At 48.7% G+C, this 16,552-nt stretch overlaps 1 protein-coding gene across 7 annotated transcripts; it reads right to left on the reverse strand.

The window, feature by feature from the left end:
- Window positions 1–1,206: 1,206 nt before the first annotated feature.
- On the reverse strand, window positions 1,207–16,513 carry UBFD1 (ubiquitin family domain containing 1). Of its 7 annotated transcripts, none has more exons than XM_058711559.1 (8): window positions 16,289–16,513; window positions 15,774–16,106; window positions 14,654–14,862; window positions 11,558–11,623; window positions 11,294–11,399; window positions 9,943–10,013; window positions 7,314–7,396; window positions 1,207–2,648 (listed from the first exon to the last, which is right to left on the reverse strand). In XM_058711559.1, the coding sequence occupies exons 1-7, from the start codon at window positions 16,311–16,313 to the stop codon at window positions 7,316–7,318; spliced, it is 891 nt and encodes a 296-aa protein (XP_058567542.1). In that variant the 5' UTR covers window positions 16,314–16,513; the 3' UTR covers window positions 1,207–2,648; window positions 7,314–7,315. The 7 variants fall into 7 exon arrangements, with proteins under 7 accessions (XP_058567542.1, XP_058567545.1, XP_058567540.1 ...); XM_058711558.1 differs by lacking the exon at window positions 1,207–2,648 and adding an exon at window positions 4,794–4,932 and having other exon boundaries at window positions 16,289–16,511; XM_058711561.1 differs by lacking the exon at window positions 1,207–2,648 and adding an exon at window positions 5,566–5,581.
- Between the last annotated feature and the right edge of the window lie 39 nt (window positions 16,514–16,552).

Here is a 16,552-nt window from a genome sequence, read left to right on the forward strand (position 1 = left end):
AAGCAAGAAACTCAAGAATTAGGAGTTATATAAAATGGGGTGAACAGTAGGAAAAGTTCTATCTGGGGAGTAAGATAGGCTATTGAAAGCTTCAGATCAAAACCAGCCTTGACAAACAAGGGAAAGCTGGAGGGGTTAATCTGGCTCAAAGTAGCCAAGTGGTGTTAGCAGAGAGCTCATGGGTGGGACGGATCTCAAATTCCTGCAGGATGGCTGGGCTAAGCAGAGTGCCTCTTGAGCAAGAGTAGGAAGAAGTCCTTGCCTCTTGCCCTAATGACTGGTTCATGGGACCCTGACTGTAGTAAGGGTTCTGTCGGTTACTACTGTTGAGAAAATGCCAGACATCACCCCAGAAGGTACGGGAGGATATTCAGGATGGAGTTTATCTCATTCTCCATCTGAGGACAGTTGCTCGTCCTATTAGTTTGAAGGTGCCTGGAATAACTTCAAAACTGGGATAAAATCCAGAAGCATCCTCTGTACAGATTCTCCAGGTGCGAATCAGCCAAGGTACAGCACGTGGCCCAGTCCCAGCCCACCCCTCTTTCCCATACAACAGATCCTTAAGAATCTGGCAGCACTGCTTCAGGATTGAGATACTGGGAAAATAAGGGGGAAAAAGTTGGGGCAGGGGGGGAGAGCAATGAGACCAGAACCTTCCGGAACATTTACAAAGTGCGCAGAGAAGGAGAGAGGCTCCCATGGGTGGTACTGGATCAAAACCAGTTCTGACAAACTATCATGACTCTTCATTCATGCCGAGGACTGTTTTTGTCCTGTTTTTGGAAATAGGTCTTCTCTCCCACCCCAACTCCCCCCTGTAGCTCCATCTCAGTGTTTTATTAAACATGCCCTCAAAGGCTGAATGGCCAGGTGAAGTCACACGAGGCACAAGTCAGAAGGCATAAGGACAGGGAGACAGCCTCCCTCTGACACCTAGAGGCCAGAGCATGGAAGGCGGGCCGTCCTACCCCAAGCGTGTCTGATAAGTAGGTCATTTTGGCTAACATGGTAAATAGACCAAAATCTCTGTATCAACTGTTTTTCACAGGAACAAATTTGGATATACTTAAAGCCAAATAAATAAGAGTACTATGACAGACCACAGCTGGCAAAAAAAAATGGCCCCGGGCCCAGTCCCAAATGTTGGTCAATCCCCAGTATGATATTAGGCGCGTGAAAAATTGGAAGGAAAAGGAGACGCAATTAATTATCAAACTTTAATTGATAGACTAATCTTACAGGATAAACAATAAGACAGCTAGTCAAGGTTACACTTTAAAAAAAATCCAGCAGCGCAAATCTAATAGACTAAATACGTTCATCTCCTCCCAAACAGGCATTTGATTTAAAAACAGAAACCAGAACAGAGCGCACACCACAAGGAAACATGGTACTTACGTATATTGTCAAATAATTCTGCAGAACTCTTTAAGAAAGAAAAGGAAAGAGGTTTTTAGAAACTTAGAAAGCAGTAGAACCACCCAGCCTGGCAGGGAGATGTGCCAGATTTCTGCACTCTGGAGGGCTCCCGACCACCTGTAACTTCAGAGAGGCCATCCGGCCCTACTAGGAAGGAAACAGTCCTCTCCTAACTGGAGAGGACTTCCTCGCAGAGCCTTAAGACAAAGGGACCATCCTTTTTCCAAGACAACAGGCATGAACACAGCAGCAAGGAGCAAGAGAGAGGTCTCCCTCAGAAGATGGGGTGGAAAGCAGGCCTGCCCTCACACGGCCCTGGCACGTGGAGTCCATCCCTTCCCCTTCTCAGCCCCAGCAAAGCAAGGGTGGGCCAAGTGCGAGAGCCCAGGACGGCTCCTCCAGGCACATGGTTAAAGGAAGAAGAAGAGGAAAGCGAGTCCCTTCCGGATGAAATATGGCAACTTTTCTGAGATGTGGCAAAGTGACAGAGTTGGTCTCTTTGGCCCTTGTCAGGTAGAGCAGCCGCTAAGGAACCTACTGAGGCCTCAGTGGCCCCCACCGTGTCCGCGAGGGCATCCTTAGTTCAATCCCATCTGCAAAGAGCTAACGCCACTTGCAAAAGGCCCAGCTTCAATTAAAATACTTCACACCAGAGACTTCCAGCAACTCGCAAATCTGCTTTTCTAAGTTCTCTGACCAGACTGACAGAAGCAGAGCTGCGAGGGCCGGAGCCCTGGCAGTGACCTTGTCACTACTTGGCCAAGAGGGCTCAGGGAGGGAAGAGAGGCCTGACGTCTGTCCTCCTGAGGCCACCCGCCTGCAAGTCCTCTGCCACAGGGAGGCAGGGCATGACCCCGGGGAAGGAGCCGCTCCCCTCCAACAGGGAAGGAGCTGCACAGGAATAATCCTGAGGAAAAATTAACACTGTGATGCCACCTAGGGGGACGAGTACTTCATTTTGCTAACACAGATTTAGTCAGTATACTCTGGACCGTAAACAAGGTTAGGAAGAGACCGCTCACGGGACTGAGTGACAAACCCGTGAATACTGCTGTGACCCAGACATGGATCTAAATCAAATACTTCTCCCAGCGGCTTCTGGAGCTGTCCACCTCTGCTCTCCCGAGTGCTCCCAGCAAGGTCTCCATGCAGACAGGGTCAGGAGCCAGAGCTCAAGATCATTCTAGCAAATTTACTGAGCTCCATAAAGCAATACTCCAACGGCTCTGTATGAAAAGACGTCGTTGACATTATTATTTATATATAGTATCTCGAAGTAAGGAAAAAAGCACCATTTTACGTAAAACAAAAAGGCTCACGCAGGCTTTGGTCCTGCCTAGAAATGACAGCAGCCTGAGTGAGAAGCGGTTTGGCCCTTGGGGAGCAGGGAGACAAAGGGACACACGCTCTCACTGGGAAGGAAGGAGGGCAGACGGCATGTGCAGCCACTGAACAGGGCACACAGGAGACCTGGCGGGAAGGGCCTCGGAGAGCAGCACTGTGAGGCCAGTCTGGGGACGGAGACACCGGCTCTGTGGGAACAAAAGTGGGCGTGTGGCCCTGTCAGGACACGTCTCCAGGACAGGGACGCTGGCCAACGAAGAGGGCAGTATTCACACCGAGAGGACCTTTCACTTGCTACGTGATCATTTCCTCTGCAGACCCGTCCACCGCAGAGGGAGGCTCTGACAAGTAGCAAAGGAGCCCTTTTCTCCAGGCTCCGCAGGCCAACAAGGACAGAAACACTGCAGCGACTGCTCCTTCTTCAAGAGATGACAAACACGTGGTTTCTTGGATGCGACACTTCACTTAATGTACGTATGCCCCCCAAAAAAGCAAGAGTAGATTTCCCTGCTCAGATGCATAACCGGGCACAGGCTATACCGTGAGAAGCACGAGTCTGTCTACATGGGCTGGATGCCTGAACTACAGCTTGGAAGGGAAGGGCGTAGAGTATCATCATTAACTGGCTCACAAGGAATAGTCATCTTAGGCGAACACATGCTAATTACATTTCACAGAATGAGGGGGAACAGCCTAGAATCCAAAATGTGAAGTTTGGAAAATCTCTCGCCAAACCTTACTATGAGAGCCTGCAGCCAGGGAGAGGAGAGTGGCAAAGACAGCCAGCAGAGGAACAGCAAAGAGCACAGAGGGGATCATTCACCAAGAGACTCGCCCTCGTGTCAGAGTCCATCAAGCCATAAGGAGACAACAGAAGCTCACATGTACCAAGAACAGAAGGGCTAAAACCAGAAGGTGAGCTAATTCATGAAAGTAACTTATCCCGTTTTCGAAGTTTAAATACATCGGCCAACCCACTAGGTCAACAAGTCTTTTGAGAAAGGCAGCATCTCTGGACCTGGGATGAAGGACACTTGAACATAACGCATGAGCAGAAGGACCAAATGGAGAAGCATAACTGAAATAATTGTTGGACTGCTTAAGAATTTCTCAGAATTCCAAAAGAAAGAAGGATCTGGGCCTGTGGCTGTATGGCTGGAGAAACTGTCTTCCACCCAGCTCCTCCTTAGAGAGGCCTTAGTTGGCCTGGGAGCTGTGGCTTTTGAGCAGCGCATCCCCAGGGCACTCACGCCAGGCTGGGCCGTGAGGCCAATCGGTGACGCCGCCAGACAACCATGGCACCAGCAGTGGAACTCCCCGGAGATCAGGGCCCAGTGCAAGAGCTCCCTTCCCTAGACCAAACAGCTCTTCCTCTCCCGCCGCACATTCTCAAGCAGCAGCACAGTGGGAGGGAGGCCAGGAGAGGAAGCATTGATGAGGTACAAAAACAGGAACTGACATCTTTGGGTTTTTAAAACAAAAACTCAGATCTAAGAAGTGAGAACATAAAAAAGGGAAAAGAATTAAATCTGAATCTATAGACAGAAAAATATGGCTTACTAACCCCCCCTCGTTTTGCATACAATTTTATATGAAAAAGAAAAAACCCAACTCATCACAACGCAGTCCAAATGTTTGCAACCAAAGATTTATGAAAATATTTCAGTTGAAGTCACTTAAAAAAAAAAAAAAAAAAAACCAGCAAGCTTTTGATCATTCTTTTCTAAACAAAATTGGTAGATCTACTCTCAAACGCACTTAAGAGTATTCCACACAACATGTTCGGAATTCAGATTTATTGATTTCCACCGTATCAACTTTAAAAATGATATGAAGCTGACTGCAAGAAAAGGGAACTGGTGATTTTAAGTTAAAATTAAGCTAATGGTGAAAGTACATCACCTCTGGCTTCAGTCACCACATCACCTTAGATTGGATATAGCTTTTTGTTTTTGAACAAAGTCCCAGAACTCTGAAATCCAGGGATGCTGCAGGCCTCTCCCAGCAATGTCCTTCACTTTGGGTCAGTCTCCTGGGCCAGAGGTGAAAGTGCTTTCAAAAATACTGCCACTTCCCCAGCACAGTGTCTTTGATTGCATCCACATATTGAGTTGGGACCCAGTACACCCAGTAGTAAGAGGCTTCCGTGGGGCCCAACTGAAACGCCTGGAAGGGAAAAAGGAAAACCAAGCGGTACTTCAGAGGTCGGGAGACTAAGCAGGCAGCACGACACACACGGGGGAGGGCTGAGAAGTGAATTCTTTACAGGAAGGGGAAAACTGTGCACACAGGGAGCATTCTCCTGTCCAAAAACAAAACAAAAAACCAAAAGGTGGTGGGCAAGTTAAGCATAGCCAATCCTAAAGCAGTGGCTCCCAAACTTGAGTGTGCATCAGAACCATCTGGAAGGCTTGTTAGAACAGACTGGTGGGCTCCACCCCCTCGAGTTTCTGATTCAGGGAGGTCTGGGGCCTGAGAATCTGCATTTCTAACAAGTTCCCAGGTGATGTCATACTACTGATCCAGAGACCAGTCTGACAACCACTGCCCTAGAGAAACTGTCACACATGCACAAGGAGACAGGTCTGAACGTTCAAAGCAGCGCTGTCAGAACTGGGGACAACCTGGAAAAACCTACATGTCCGTCGGTAAGGGAACGCAAAATTAAAAGTGACATGGTGGCCTGCTCGTATGAATGCGGGATTACTTTTCAAAAGGTACGAACTGGATCTATAGTTAATACAGACAGATCACGATGTCAAACCAAAAACAGCAAGCTGCAGAACGATACATACCATGAGACCGTTTATGAAAACTGAAAAAACACAAAACAGTACTGTATCTCGTCCATGGATTTATAGTAACGTAAAAGTGTAGAGAGCTGGGAAGGATCCACATGATAAATCATGCTCATGGTCATGGGGGAGGGGGAGACACTGGGGACGTGTTCACTGTTGGTAGGTTTTCTTTTATTTAAAAAAAAAAAAAAAAGGTTTAAAGCAATTCATAAAATATTTCCAATGATCATTTCTTTGTGACGGATATACGGGTTTGTTACTCTGTTCTTTTCTGCCTTTTAAAACATTTCTCTGAGAACGAAAAGCACAGCCATCCTTCTCTGATGTGAACTATGATACTGTTAATCTAGTGACTGATATGGCATCTAAAAAACAAGGGAAGTCCTTTCGCTTACAGGTAAGGATGCCACTTAATGGTGTTTAGTGACGAGAAGGGGCTAGGAGCGCTACTCTCTGCTGGAGAGGACCTGAGAGAGAAACAAGCACTTAAACCGAGTAAGAAGGCATTGACCATCCAAACCAACTTCTGAAAGGTCCACTCGACTTGTCTGAAATCCCTCTCACCAGGCTGCTTGAAAACCGGGGCTGCAAATGCTACCGGGCAAAATGGGGGCCCAGCTGAAAACACCCAGAATCCGACTTCATAAATGGAAAAAACAGCTGAGTAAGCAGAACAAATACGTCTGCAATCCTTTAAGGCTGGAGGGCCTGACAGTGACACTCCCAGGTCACCCAAAAGCCCTGTGGCCCAGGGACTGCAACCCCAACCATGGCCTGGCTTCAGTGCCTCGGAGCGGACAGACCCCAACAGGCCAAGAGAGGGGACAGGGCTGACATTCCCCCGGAGCCAGGAGACTTGCCATCTGCCCAGAGAGAACTTCTCTAACACCAGAACCCCTTTTTCCTGGGATCTTCCAACACCTCCCTCTGCAGAGGACTTCTGTAAACACCACTGCGCAGGTCGAGCCACAGCCGTTCCTCATCTCCGTGACAGGGCTGACACAGCTACAATGCTGTCGGCTAAAGCTAAAACATCTGCACCACCTAGTAATGGCTCAGGTCAGGCCCCTGGCATAGTAACTTAAAAGTTCTGGTAACCAAACTTCACTTCTAAAGTGGCCCCTCTTAATAGTGCTGGGAGAATTCAGGGGTTTGCCTGAGCTGCTCCGTTCACTGCATCACTGGATTCTTGGCTTTGCTCTGCATAAACTTGGGGAATGCCTCCAAACGTCATCCCGCGAGAGAAGAGCCTGCTCTCTTTAGAGGAAACTTCCATGCAGAATGATGACCACAGACCCCATCTTATCCACAGAGTCCTCAGCCACCTGATGGCTGCTGCCTGAGAAGAGCAACACCATCACAGAAGGGGACTGCCCGGCGTCTTCACCAACGCCCAGGTTAGTGGGAGATTTTGTCTTATACGTAGGACAAAAGTTAAAATGAAAACCCGCGAGCCAATCCTCCTCTCTGTATTTATTTTCCTGGTCTAAAGACAAAATATTACAAACAAGAGGAAGATAAAGGTATTGAACATGTCCCCTTTACACTGGTGGGGAGAGGATGTAAAATAAACTGAGGAATAGGTCACAGATAAAGTTCTAGGTAGATCAAGAAAACGTGAGGGTCTTAAACTGCGCGTCTTCTGAACACTGAGTTTGATTCTTCAGTTAAAAAAGCTCAGTTAGAGCTCCATTCCCTGCTAGATGAGCAGAAGTGCAGTGAGAGGCTAACCCACGCCGGGTTACTTACCATCATGTGGTAGTCTTCGTGTCCTTCGATAGGTTCACTGACCACATTTTTAATGGAGCCCATGGGCAATTTCTCAGTCCGCTCTAGTTGAGAGGGATTACAGTGATTACTCAAAGGCCCTCCTGTCCATTCCTGTGACTCAGCAGTCCCTCATCAGGATGGTGGCTTTGGGATCTACTGGAATCTCAAGTCTCCCTGTGCTCTAGGGATGATGGGACAGAGTCTTCTGACCAGCACTCCCAGAGATTTGCTTGGCAGTTGGAAACTTCTCGGGAGCAAACGGGGAACAGGACTTGCAATGACATATTAAAGGTCTCTGGGAGCAGAGACAGTGCTTTCCCGGTGTTATTTTTAAAGTCTGGCAATTTATAAACACCCAAGGATTTCCACTGCAATGTTCTTGCCCGAGCCCAGCAATGGCTAAGGTCTTTGGCACCTGGGGGAGGGACAATCAAGAGGACCAAGAACAGAGGCAACAACGTGCCCCTGTGGCTCACACAGACAAGGAGTGCTTGGGGGTTTCACACTAGTTTCTGTCCCATTCTCCTCCTCACTTGCCCTCCCACTTCCCCGTTCCCTCTCCCAGCCCCCCCAACCCTCCATATACACACACCTGAAGAAGTTCTCCTGAAACATTTACAACACCTTGTGATTAACCCTCGAGATATCACTTATCCCAGGAGGCTCAGGAGACATTTTGCAGCAAGTTTAAGGGTGGCAGGTAAGAAAGAGGAGGCAGTGAGGGATGCCAGGAGGGAGAGGAGCCTGCAGGAAGTGAGCCAAGTGCCGCAGGATGGGGCATGGAGGCAGGAGGGGCGGAGTTCCTGCACAAGAACCCACCCCCTAGGAGCAGCAGACACAGCGGGGGACAGGGAGGTTCTCAGCAAAGTTAAATCAAGTTGGAAAAAACTCACTACAGCCTTTGCAGAAAGAAAAAACTGGAAAAGGCAGAATCTGAAAATAGATGAGTTGATGAAACAGATCTAGAATTTAGAGACCTGGGTTCTAATCTGGCTGGTTGACTGGACAAATTTTATTTCCATTCTGTGGGCCTTGGGGTCTGAAAAATGGGGGGGTGGGGAGAACGGACATGAAGACATCCATTCAGGTTTTCACTTGCAGTGGCTCTAAAACAGTGACCCACGGGCAGGACCGGACCAGCAGCCGTCTTCAAGACTGAAACACTTTTAAACGCCAGCCACCTTGAAATGTCCAGAGATTTCACACAAAAAGATAAATTTCTGGCTTCTCTTGAAAAGTCGATCCTGGGCCCACATTCCTAGTGACAGCAATGAGCTCGATCCCACTGGACCCCCCCCTACGGCCAGGGCACAGGCTCCCCCTGGCGGCTTCGACCACCCACGTCTCCTGCCTGAAGCTCGTCCTTCCCGCAGCTGGGCCTGAGGCTGGGAGGACTGCCTGCTACATGGGCTACCCCAGAGAGAGTTTAAGCTGCATGTAGGAGCCCCTGAGCGTCACTCTGGAACGAACTCCATCGACAAAGAGGCCAACCAGCTGCCGGGATGGTCATTCCACAGCAGCTCCTCGCCAGTGGAAAGATGAAACCAGTGGCTGGTAGCCAACTCCCAGAACAAGCTGTCCTGCTGGGAGACTGCTTATGACACTCAGATGACAAGACTCCTGGGCAAGTGAGGACACTGCCCAACATATATCGATACAGTAGTCTGGGCGAGAGTGAAAACCTCAGTCTTGGTCAACCATGAAAACAGAGGTCTTGGCCATGCTCCTTTAATCAGGCTGGTGAGTAAGGAGGCTTCCGATAGCTCTGAAACCCCCACATACCAAGATTCTTCTAGAGTGCTGCCTTCATGCCAAAACAGGAAAGGAGCTGCTCCTACAAGCTGATATAAAACCTCCAACACAGGTACAGGGGGTTCTGCTTAGGGCCGCAGGTAGAACGGCCTTCCTACACAACCACCTCACATGGAAATGTTCCCCGAGGCACCAACGGGCACCTGCAGACTTAGTCATCATCCAGCCTCCCCAGCCTGCACCTGTCCTCCTAGCCGTCAGGGACCTTTTGCATCAGCCTTAGCAACTGCTTCAATCGGACTACCCGGAAGAGAAAGTAAAAATTGAGGAAGAGGCAGGATTTGGGCAAGTCAACGCAATGATGGAGAACTAAGCAAAACCAACTGCAAAGTCGTGAACAAGTAAGGATCTGACAGAGGCAGGGAAGCTCACAATGAAAGAAAACCAATGCTGTGACAGGCTCTGCAGGAAGGGAAGGATCTACTAAAGAGGGTCCAGAGACCCTTGGGAAAACTAGGGAAGCCCTTACGTATTCTGCAAAACCTGCTTTTTGACCATGCAGTTAGAGGTGAATGTGAAACGAAGAATATACAGCAAGTTATCATAAAACTGTTAGAAAACTCAAGCGTTTTTGGCATTTTGCTCTTTGTTCGCCTTAAGAACCAGGACAGACTTACAAACAAGAAAACATGTTTTGACATTCTCAAGGAGAAGACACCTCACTCCCCACTGCCCCTCTGATTATTATTTTCCATTAAACTGTGGTCCCATGTTAAGCAGTCACATTAAATGGCCTGTCCCTGAAACCAGGTAACCTCACGTGATGGAACCCCCTAGACTTCTCTTTAGCATTTACCTCGAACACTGAACACCTACAGTGCTGGCCACAAACAGGTGAATTAGGCATGTTCGGTTCCCTCCAGGAATCTAACAGGGGGACAGACAAGTCAGAGAGTAATGAGTGCTCTGGGGATGTAAACGGAGTGCTCTATGAACAGAAGCGGCAGCAACTCATGTGGAGGGTGGGAGAGGCACCGGGGAAGGCTTCAATAGGAGAGGACATTTGAGTAGGGCCTCAGAAGATGTTATTAATAACAAAGAATGGGAAGTAAGCATTCCAGGTAAAAGCCCAGCAGGAGCAAATACACAGGGCTGTGCAGAGCGTGGTGGAAAGTGCAGGCTGATGCAGATGAAACCCACAGCGTATTAACAGGGAAAGCAGGGCCGAAGCCTAGATCCAAAATTTGACAACACTGGACACTATGTGTTAGGCATGTGAACGTGGTCCAAAGGAGCCAAAGGTTTTTGAGCGCCAGTGACGGAGATGGGCGGGACAGAACAGAACACAGACCGGGCAGGGAAATAGGTTAACTTGCTTTAACAAACCAAGTTTAAAGATGCTAGGAGTCTTAACTGGCACAATAGAGTGGCAAAAAAAAAAAAGGGCGGGGGGAAACAGATAATTCTGGAGCATAACTGACATGACTTTGAACCATCTGGGGGAACACAAGGTGAGGACAGTCAGAGACAATTCCCAGCCAACAGCAAGCAGCAGCCTGCCCCAGCGGGCACAGGCAGGGGTAGGTGGAGGCAGGCAGAGCACAAACAGGTAAGGGGGGTGGGGACAGGTCCACAGTACTAGGAATGCACCTGGTACGGGGACAAACGCTGACATCCGGGGGCCAGGCAGGTGACATACACGAACAAAGCTGGCTCCACAGGAGGCAAACAGGGCAGTGAGGACTGCGGCTCATCTGAAACTACCACTGGGCTCCAGCCGATGGCTGCCATGTGAGAATGCAGGTCCAGAATACCTACATCTTTTGATTTTTTTATTTTTTTCAAGAGAAGCCCAAAAACCCCCACACGAGATCAAGTGAAATCTCTTGATTTTTACAGAAAGTGTGTAAACCCAAAAAACCCTGGTCTGTGGATCAGACCTGGCCCTCAGGCCACGCATTTGGGACCTCTGGTTTTGGGCACAAGTGAAGAGCCACTGTTGAAGGACTGGCCCTGACAGAAGACTGAAAAGAATGAGGGAAAAAGGTCCAAACAGAAGGTGAGCATCTAAAAGCAAAGACAAAAGCCAGGGGCACGCAAAGCACAGTGAAGAGAGAAATCTCAGGAGGAGCACAGTCGCACCCAAGACCGAGCGCCACTGAGGGCCCGCAGCGGCGAGCCGGGAGGAGGCAAGAGCAGGAACCTACCTTTAGTGCCAATCCACAGCTGGTCTTGTTCTAGCTTGAAGGTGAGTCTCACTTTGCCTCCGGACTTATTGTACATGCCGGATAAGGGTACCGTGGGCAGGCGCTCCTAGAGGCACAGGAGCACAGTGAGAGATAGGGACTAGAAAAATGGCATGACAGAGAAGGACAAGGGACAGGATGTGAGGACGTGATCACAGGAACCTCAGGAAGTCAGAAGGCGGGTCTGGTTCGTTTTCAGAACGCTCACAAAGGAGTCTGGCTTACCTGGGCACCCTTAACAGATGGCATCACATCTTCAGGTTTTCCTTTATCCAACACTTTCCTGTGTTGCTATAACATAAGTCAGAAGAAATAAGAAATGAAACGGCTGACTCCATTTTAGTCATATTACTTACTACCTTTCTGAAAAAGAGAAAGAAAGCCTTGATGTTTTGGCTCAAAAGCTTTTAACATGTACAGGTTATGGGTCTTTTGACGTTAAAGAGCAGGGGCAAGAATGTCTCTGATAGAAATCTCCTATATCCGTAGTGTCTGAAACAGCAGCCACAAGACATTTGGGGCTGTTAAGTACTTGACATGTGGCTAGTAGAACCAAAGAACTGAATTCTCAATTTTAATCAATTTTATGCGGCTGCCGTATTACACATCAGGGTTCTGGAGCAACAAAGGTTTCCAGATTGCTAATTCAAATGAACTCTACTCCCCTCCTCTGACCAAAAAAATTGCCACTGAAAGGAACAAACATCAAGCTAAAGAGAACCGCAAAGGGTGGTTTTCTGCTAGGTACAAAATGACAGCCATTTCTGTCAACTTAACCTCCCAAAGAAACGGATCACAAGGCTGGTAACCAGCCTAACTGCCTACAAGGGGCATTGCTCCAACAAATGGAAACTCAGCCTACTGCAGAAGTCTTCCCCGCTCCCCCACCCTCAACCCCAGCTAAACAGAAAGCCTGGAGAGCCACATTTCGAAGAGAAATGCTGATCGCTCTCTAGACTGACATTAAGAAGCCTCTGACCCTGCCCCCCAGGGGGTTTGAGGCAGCTTGCTAAGGGTTCTCATTAGGCTCAAGGCTCCCTAAAACAGCTCTTAACCAGCCCAAATGCCCAAGCTTGTTTCCTCTCCACCTGTGGCTTTCTAGGTCATTATTTGCTCCCTATTTGGAAAAGCTGAAAAACAGCCGAGCAGCCAGTGGGTGAAGGGAAACAATTCCACCAAAGTGAAGCACCAGGTGGCCACTTCAAAGCCTCCTTGGCACGGCAGAAACCCTCTGGCAGGGATAAATTCAACAGTGCCAGACTGCTAGCAGAGGGTCCCTACACGTATTAGCCCCAGCTTCCTCAACAAGCTGATAAAAAGCCAGGAGAATGGGTCCCTCTCATTAGGCCATGTCAGTCCTCATAACTAGCATCAATGAAACAAAGCAGCAGAGATTAACAGCTTAATTCGACTCATACCTCACAATCACCTTTTGGAAAAACTTTCCCTGTGTTGAGGAAAACAGGTTTTTTTTTTTTTTTTAATTTTTTTTTTTCAACGTTTTTTATTTATTTTTGGGACAGAGAGAGACAGAGCATGAACGGGGGAAGGGCAGAGAGAGAGGGAGACACAGAACCGGAAACAGGCTCCAGGCTCCGAGCCATCAGCCCAGAGCCCGACGCGGGGCTCGAACTCACGGACCGCGAGATCGTGACCTGGCTGAAGTCGGACGCTTAACCGACTGCGCCACCCAGGCGCCCCGAGGAAAACAATTTTAAGACTGTTAAGCTACCATTAGTAACTCAAAACCTATGTTTAAGAAGCGTGTAATGCTCCAGGGGTGTGACCAGTAGGAACACTCACTTCTGACGTGCTCACATTTCACAATTTCATAAATGTGGCAGAGGAAGATAGGTAAATAGAAAAGAACTCAATTGGTTACATTTTGATCTCATATTTGGGGGTGAAAATGTCCAAGCAAACACCTTTTAAGTGTTAACACAGATTTATGATTCCTTAGCTAAAACTCCACAGACAGATGTTTTAGATTTTTATAAAGCCCCAAAATCTAGTAAACTTTATAAAAGCCAATATAGTTTAAAAATATGTTATACATGGGGCACCTAGGTGGCTCAGTCGGTTACGTGTCTGACTGACTCTTGCTTTCAGCTCAGGTCATAATCTCACAGTTCGTTGAGTTTGCTGGGCTCTGTGCTCACAGCTTGGAGCCTGGAGCCTGCTTCAAATTCTGTGTTTCCCTCTCTCTCTGCCCTTCCCAAGAGACATGCTCTGTCTCTGTCTCTCTCTCTTTCTCAAAATTAAATAAACATTAAAAAAAATTTTTTTTAATATGTTACACGTTATCCTCTGTAGAATCTGGGGCAGCACCTTGTCACTGAACACATAAATATTTCTATAACAAAACATGAATATTCACAGTAATTCTGGTTACGTTTTGATACCTGGTCAGATTTTGGAAGCACATATAGAGGAATAGGGATCTGTAACACAAAACTATCTTCTCACGCTATGAGCCACATGCCTTGGTGTGTATGATTACTAAAACTGATCTTGGTTTAGATTAGTCTACTCTACTCAGGACACAGGTTAAGTTGAAACTATTTGTTTTGCTAGGACACTACTAAGAGTGCCTGAGAGGCTCCAGGACAACGACTGGGGTTTGCTGAGTAGTAAGGTTGCAAGTGATGGTTCTTTCAACCAACTCCCTCTACGGTGAAATACTCTCACTTTTCCTAATTACGAAAAGAATTTTAATGGCTACACTGAGCAGAAGACAAGGCTGGATCTCTCCTATCCAACATGAGCAACAGAGGAGGTAAAAAATCAGGTGCCCATTTCACGGACCAGGAGGGAAAAAACCCAATGCCGGTGTGGTTATGTTCCTAGTCAGCTTCATTTGGCTTCCTGAAAAAGTCAGTTTTAGAGGAACCTCTCTCTGCCGAGTCTGTGCCTATCCAGAAATGGCTTGTTGACTTGGGGGAAGCCACAAACCGAAAAAACAAACGTAAGCACTTGTATAAAACGGGGGGTTAATTCTAACAGTCGCATTTTCCTCTGGCACTGAATAGAGAAGGGAAATCCACAACTGATTCCTTTCAATACCTGGAGCCTGCCTTTCCAAAGGCCTTATCCTAAAGTAAGTAGACTTGAGACACACTGACCCGCCAGATGAGACAAAGTTGCAAATCTCAGGTGGTTGTCACCTCCACTCAACAGCCAGCCGCACCCAACTGCTGCCATAAATTTCCATCATGGGCCCTGTCCAAAAAGGAGCTTATTCTAGGGAGAATATCACCAGCCAACGCTCCAGAGGACAAAGCCTCAAACTTCCCAGGACTAGCAATCACATGACAGACTCACTTTCTGCCTGCAGAGCGGTTCCTTCTTGTTCTCTTCAGCCTTTGCGTCCTGCTGGGCAGCATCTTTGGGTGTGTTTACGGCTAAAACATCATTTATCGTGGAGCCAACCACCATGATCTTGGCTCCGCTGGTCACTTTTATTTCTCTCAATGTCTTATCCTCAGGGACAAGTCCCTTGTACATGACTTTTTGCATGGCAGGAGGGAGACCTTGGGAAAAGATAGGAGAAAGTCAAAGGAAGGGATGAAAAATGCACCTGGACCAGAGTCATGTGGCAACAGACCTGGAAATGAATACTCCTCCACCACCTTGTGTGCTCAGGCAACTCACAACCTCTCTCTGTTTCCGAAATTCTATAATTGTGATGGCAGTAATTCCTTCTGCATAAACTTGTTTTAAGGATTTAGACATGAAACAGAACATTTAGTACAGTGTCCCGGTATTCAGTAATTATTCAATTAAGTTCAGCTATCATTCGTTCCAAGTTGTTCCTCAACCCTCTAAGCATGCAAATACTAAGTGAAAGACCACAGGCCTCAAAGATACAGAAATCAGTAGGGATAAAGTTGTTTTTAGAGAACTTACAGGCTTCGTGGAGAAAACTTAAAAAAAAAAAATCATTTCAGTTGACAAAGTGCTGTAAACAAGACAAAACTGAAAACTAAATAGTATAAGAATCTACGAAGGGGCCAGCAACGTTTCCTAAATTTCCCTTATGAGAATTACCCAAGATATTTGCTAAAAATAAATTTCTGGCCACATTCCAGATACACTGAATCAACCCTCTAGGGGAAAGGGCCTAGGAGCTGTAAATTTAACATGTACCTCAGATGATTTTCATAAAAGAGGTTTCTGGCAACACTGATTGGAAGCTGGGGCCTAAGGGTCAGGCCTGGGCCTGAATCTCAGCTCAGCCACTTTCTAGCTCTATGATTTTGGGTCTCATTTTCCCCATCTGAACGATGGGCATATTAGTACTTACTCCGAAGAACTATTCTAAGCATTGACGGAGCAGATGCAAAGAGGGTGGCCAGCCCTGTGCTCAGCACAGTGCAAGCACTAGGAATCAGCAGGCGCGGTGAGGAAGGCTGGCTGTCGCTGACAGTGCCACGACGATTACCTGTAATCGAGTGAATCTTCTGTTTTAGCTCAGAGCCTGTGCTATCCAGGGGGAACTTCACGTCGTGCTTAGTCTTGTTCCAGATGATCTTCAGGTCCACCAGCTCCTGGCCCGCACCGCCGCCAGCGTCCTCGCCGTTGCTGACCGAGGCCTGGGCCGCAGGGTCCCCAGGGGGCTGGGCCGGGGCCGGCTGCAAGCTGCCTCGCGCGGCGCAGGAGTCCTCGGCCGCCGCCGCCCCCGCCGCGACTTCGGCCTCCACGCAGTTTAGGGGCCGCGCGGGGGCCTCGGTCGCCACCGTCTCGGCCTCCGTGTCCATGCCAGGTTCCTCCATGCCTGCAAGGGGGTTAGGGGGTGGGCGCTCGCCGCAGGCTGGGCCTGGGACCCAACCCTCCTCGGGTGCTGCCGGACCTCCGCTCCCGAGCCAGACTACTCCCCAGCGGACCGGACCGCATCCCTCCCGGAGGCCCGCTTCACCTGGGCCCACCCCGGGGGCCCGCCACCACCGCCACACTCACCATCCGGGGCTCCGGCTGCCGCCATGATGATTGTGTACAACACCCACCACTCCCGCAGAGGCCGCCGGGAAAAGACGAGCTAGCTGAGATTGGCCCCCGCAGCAGCCCCTAATCTCGCACAGCCTGGCCGGAAACAGGTGGACGTTTCTATGGAGACCCGCCTCCTCCGTTTCCCCTGCCCGGCCCCTGCCACGCTTTAGCTTTCAGGACCCGAGGGGGGCGGGTCCGGGAAATCGCCCGCTCAATGGGCTCTGCCCCCTAGAG

This window comes from Neofelis nebulosa, chromosome 18, assembly GCF_028018385.1.
Source record: "Neofelis nebulosa isolate mNeoNeb1 chromosome 18, mNeoNeb1.pri, whole genome shotgun sequence".
In the NCBI taxonomy this organism is placed as follows: domain Eukaryota; kingdom Metazoa; phylum Chordata; class Mammalia; order Carnivora; family Felidae; genus Neofelis; species Neofelis nebulosa.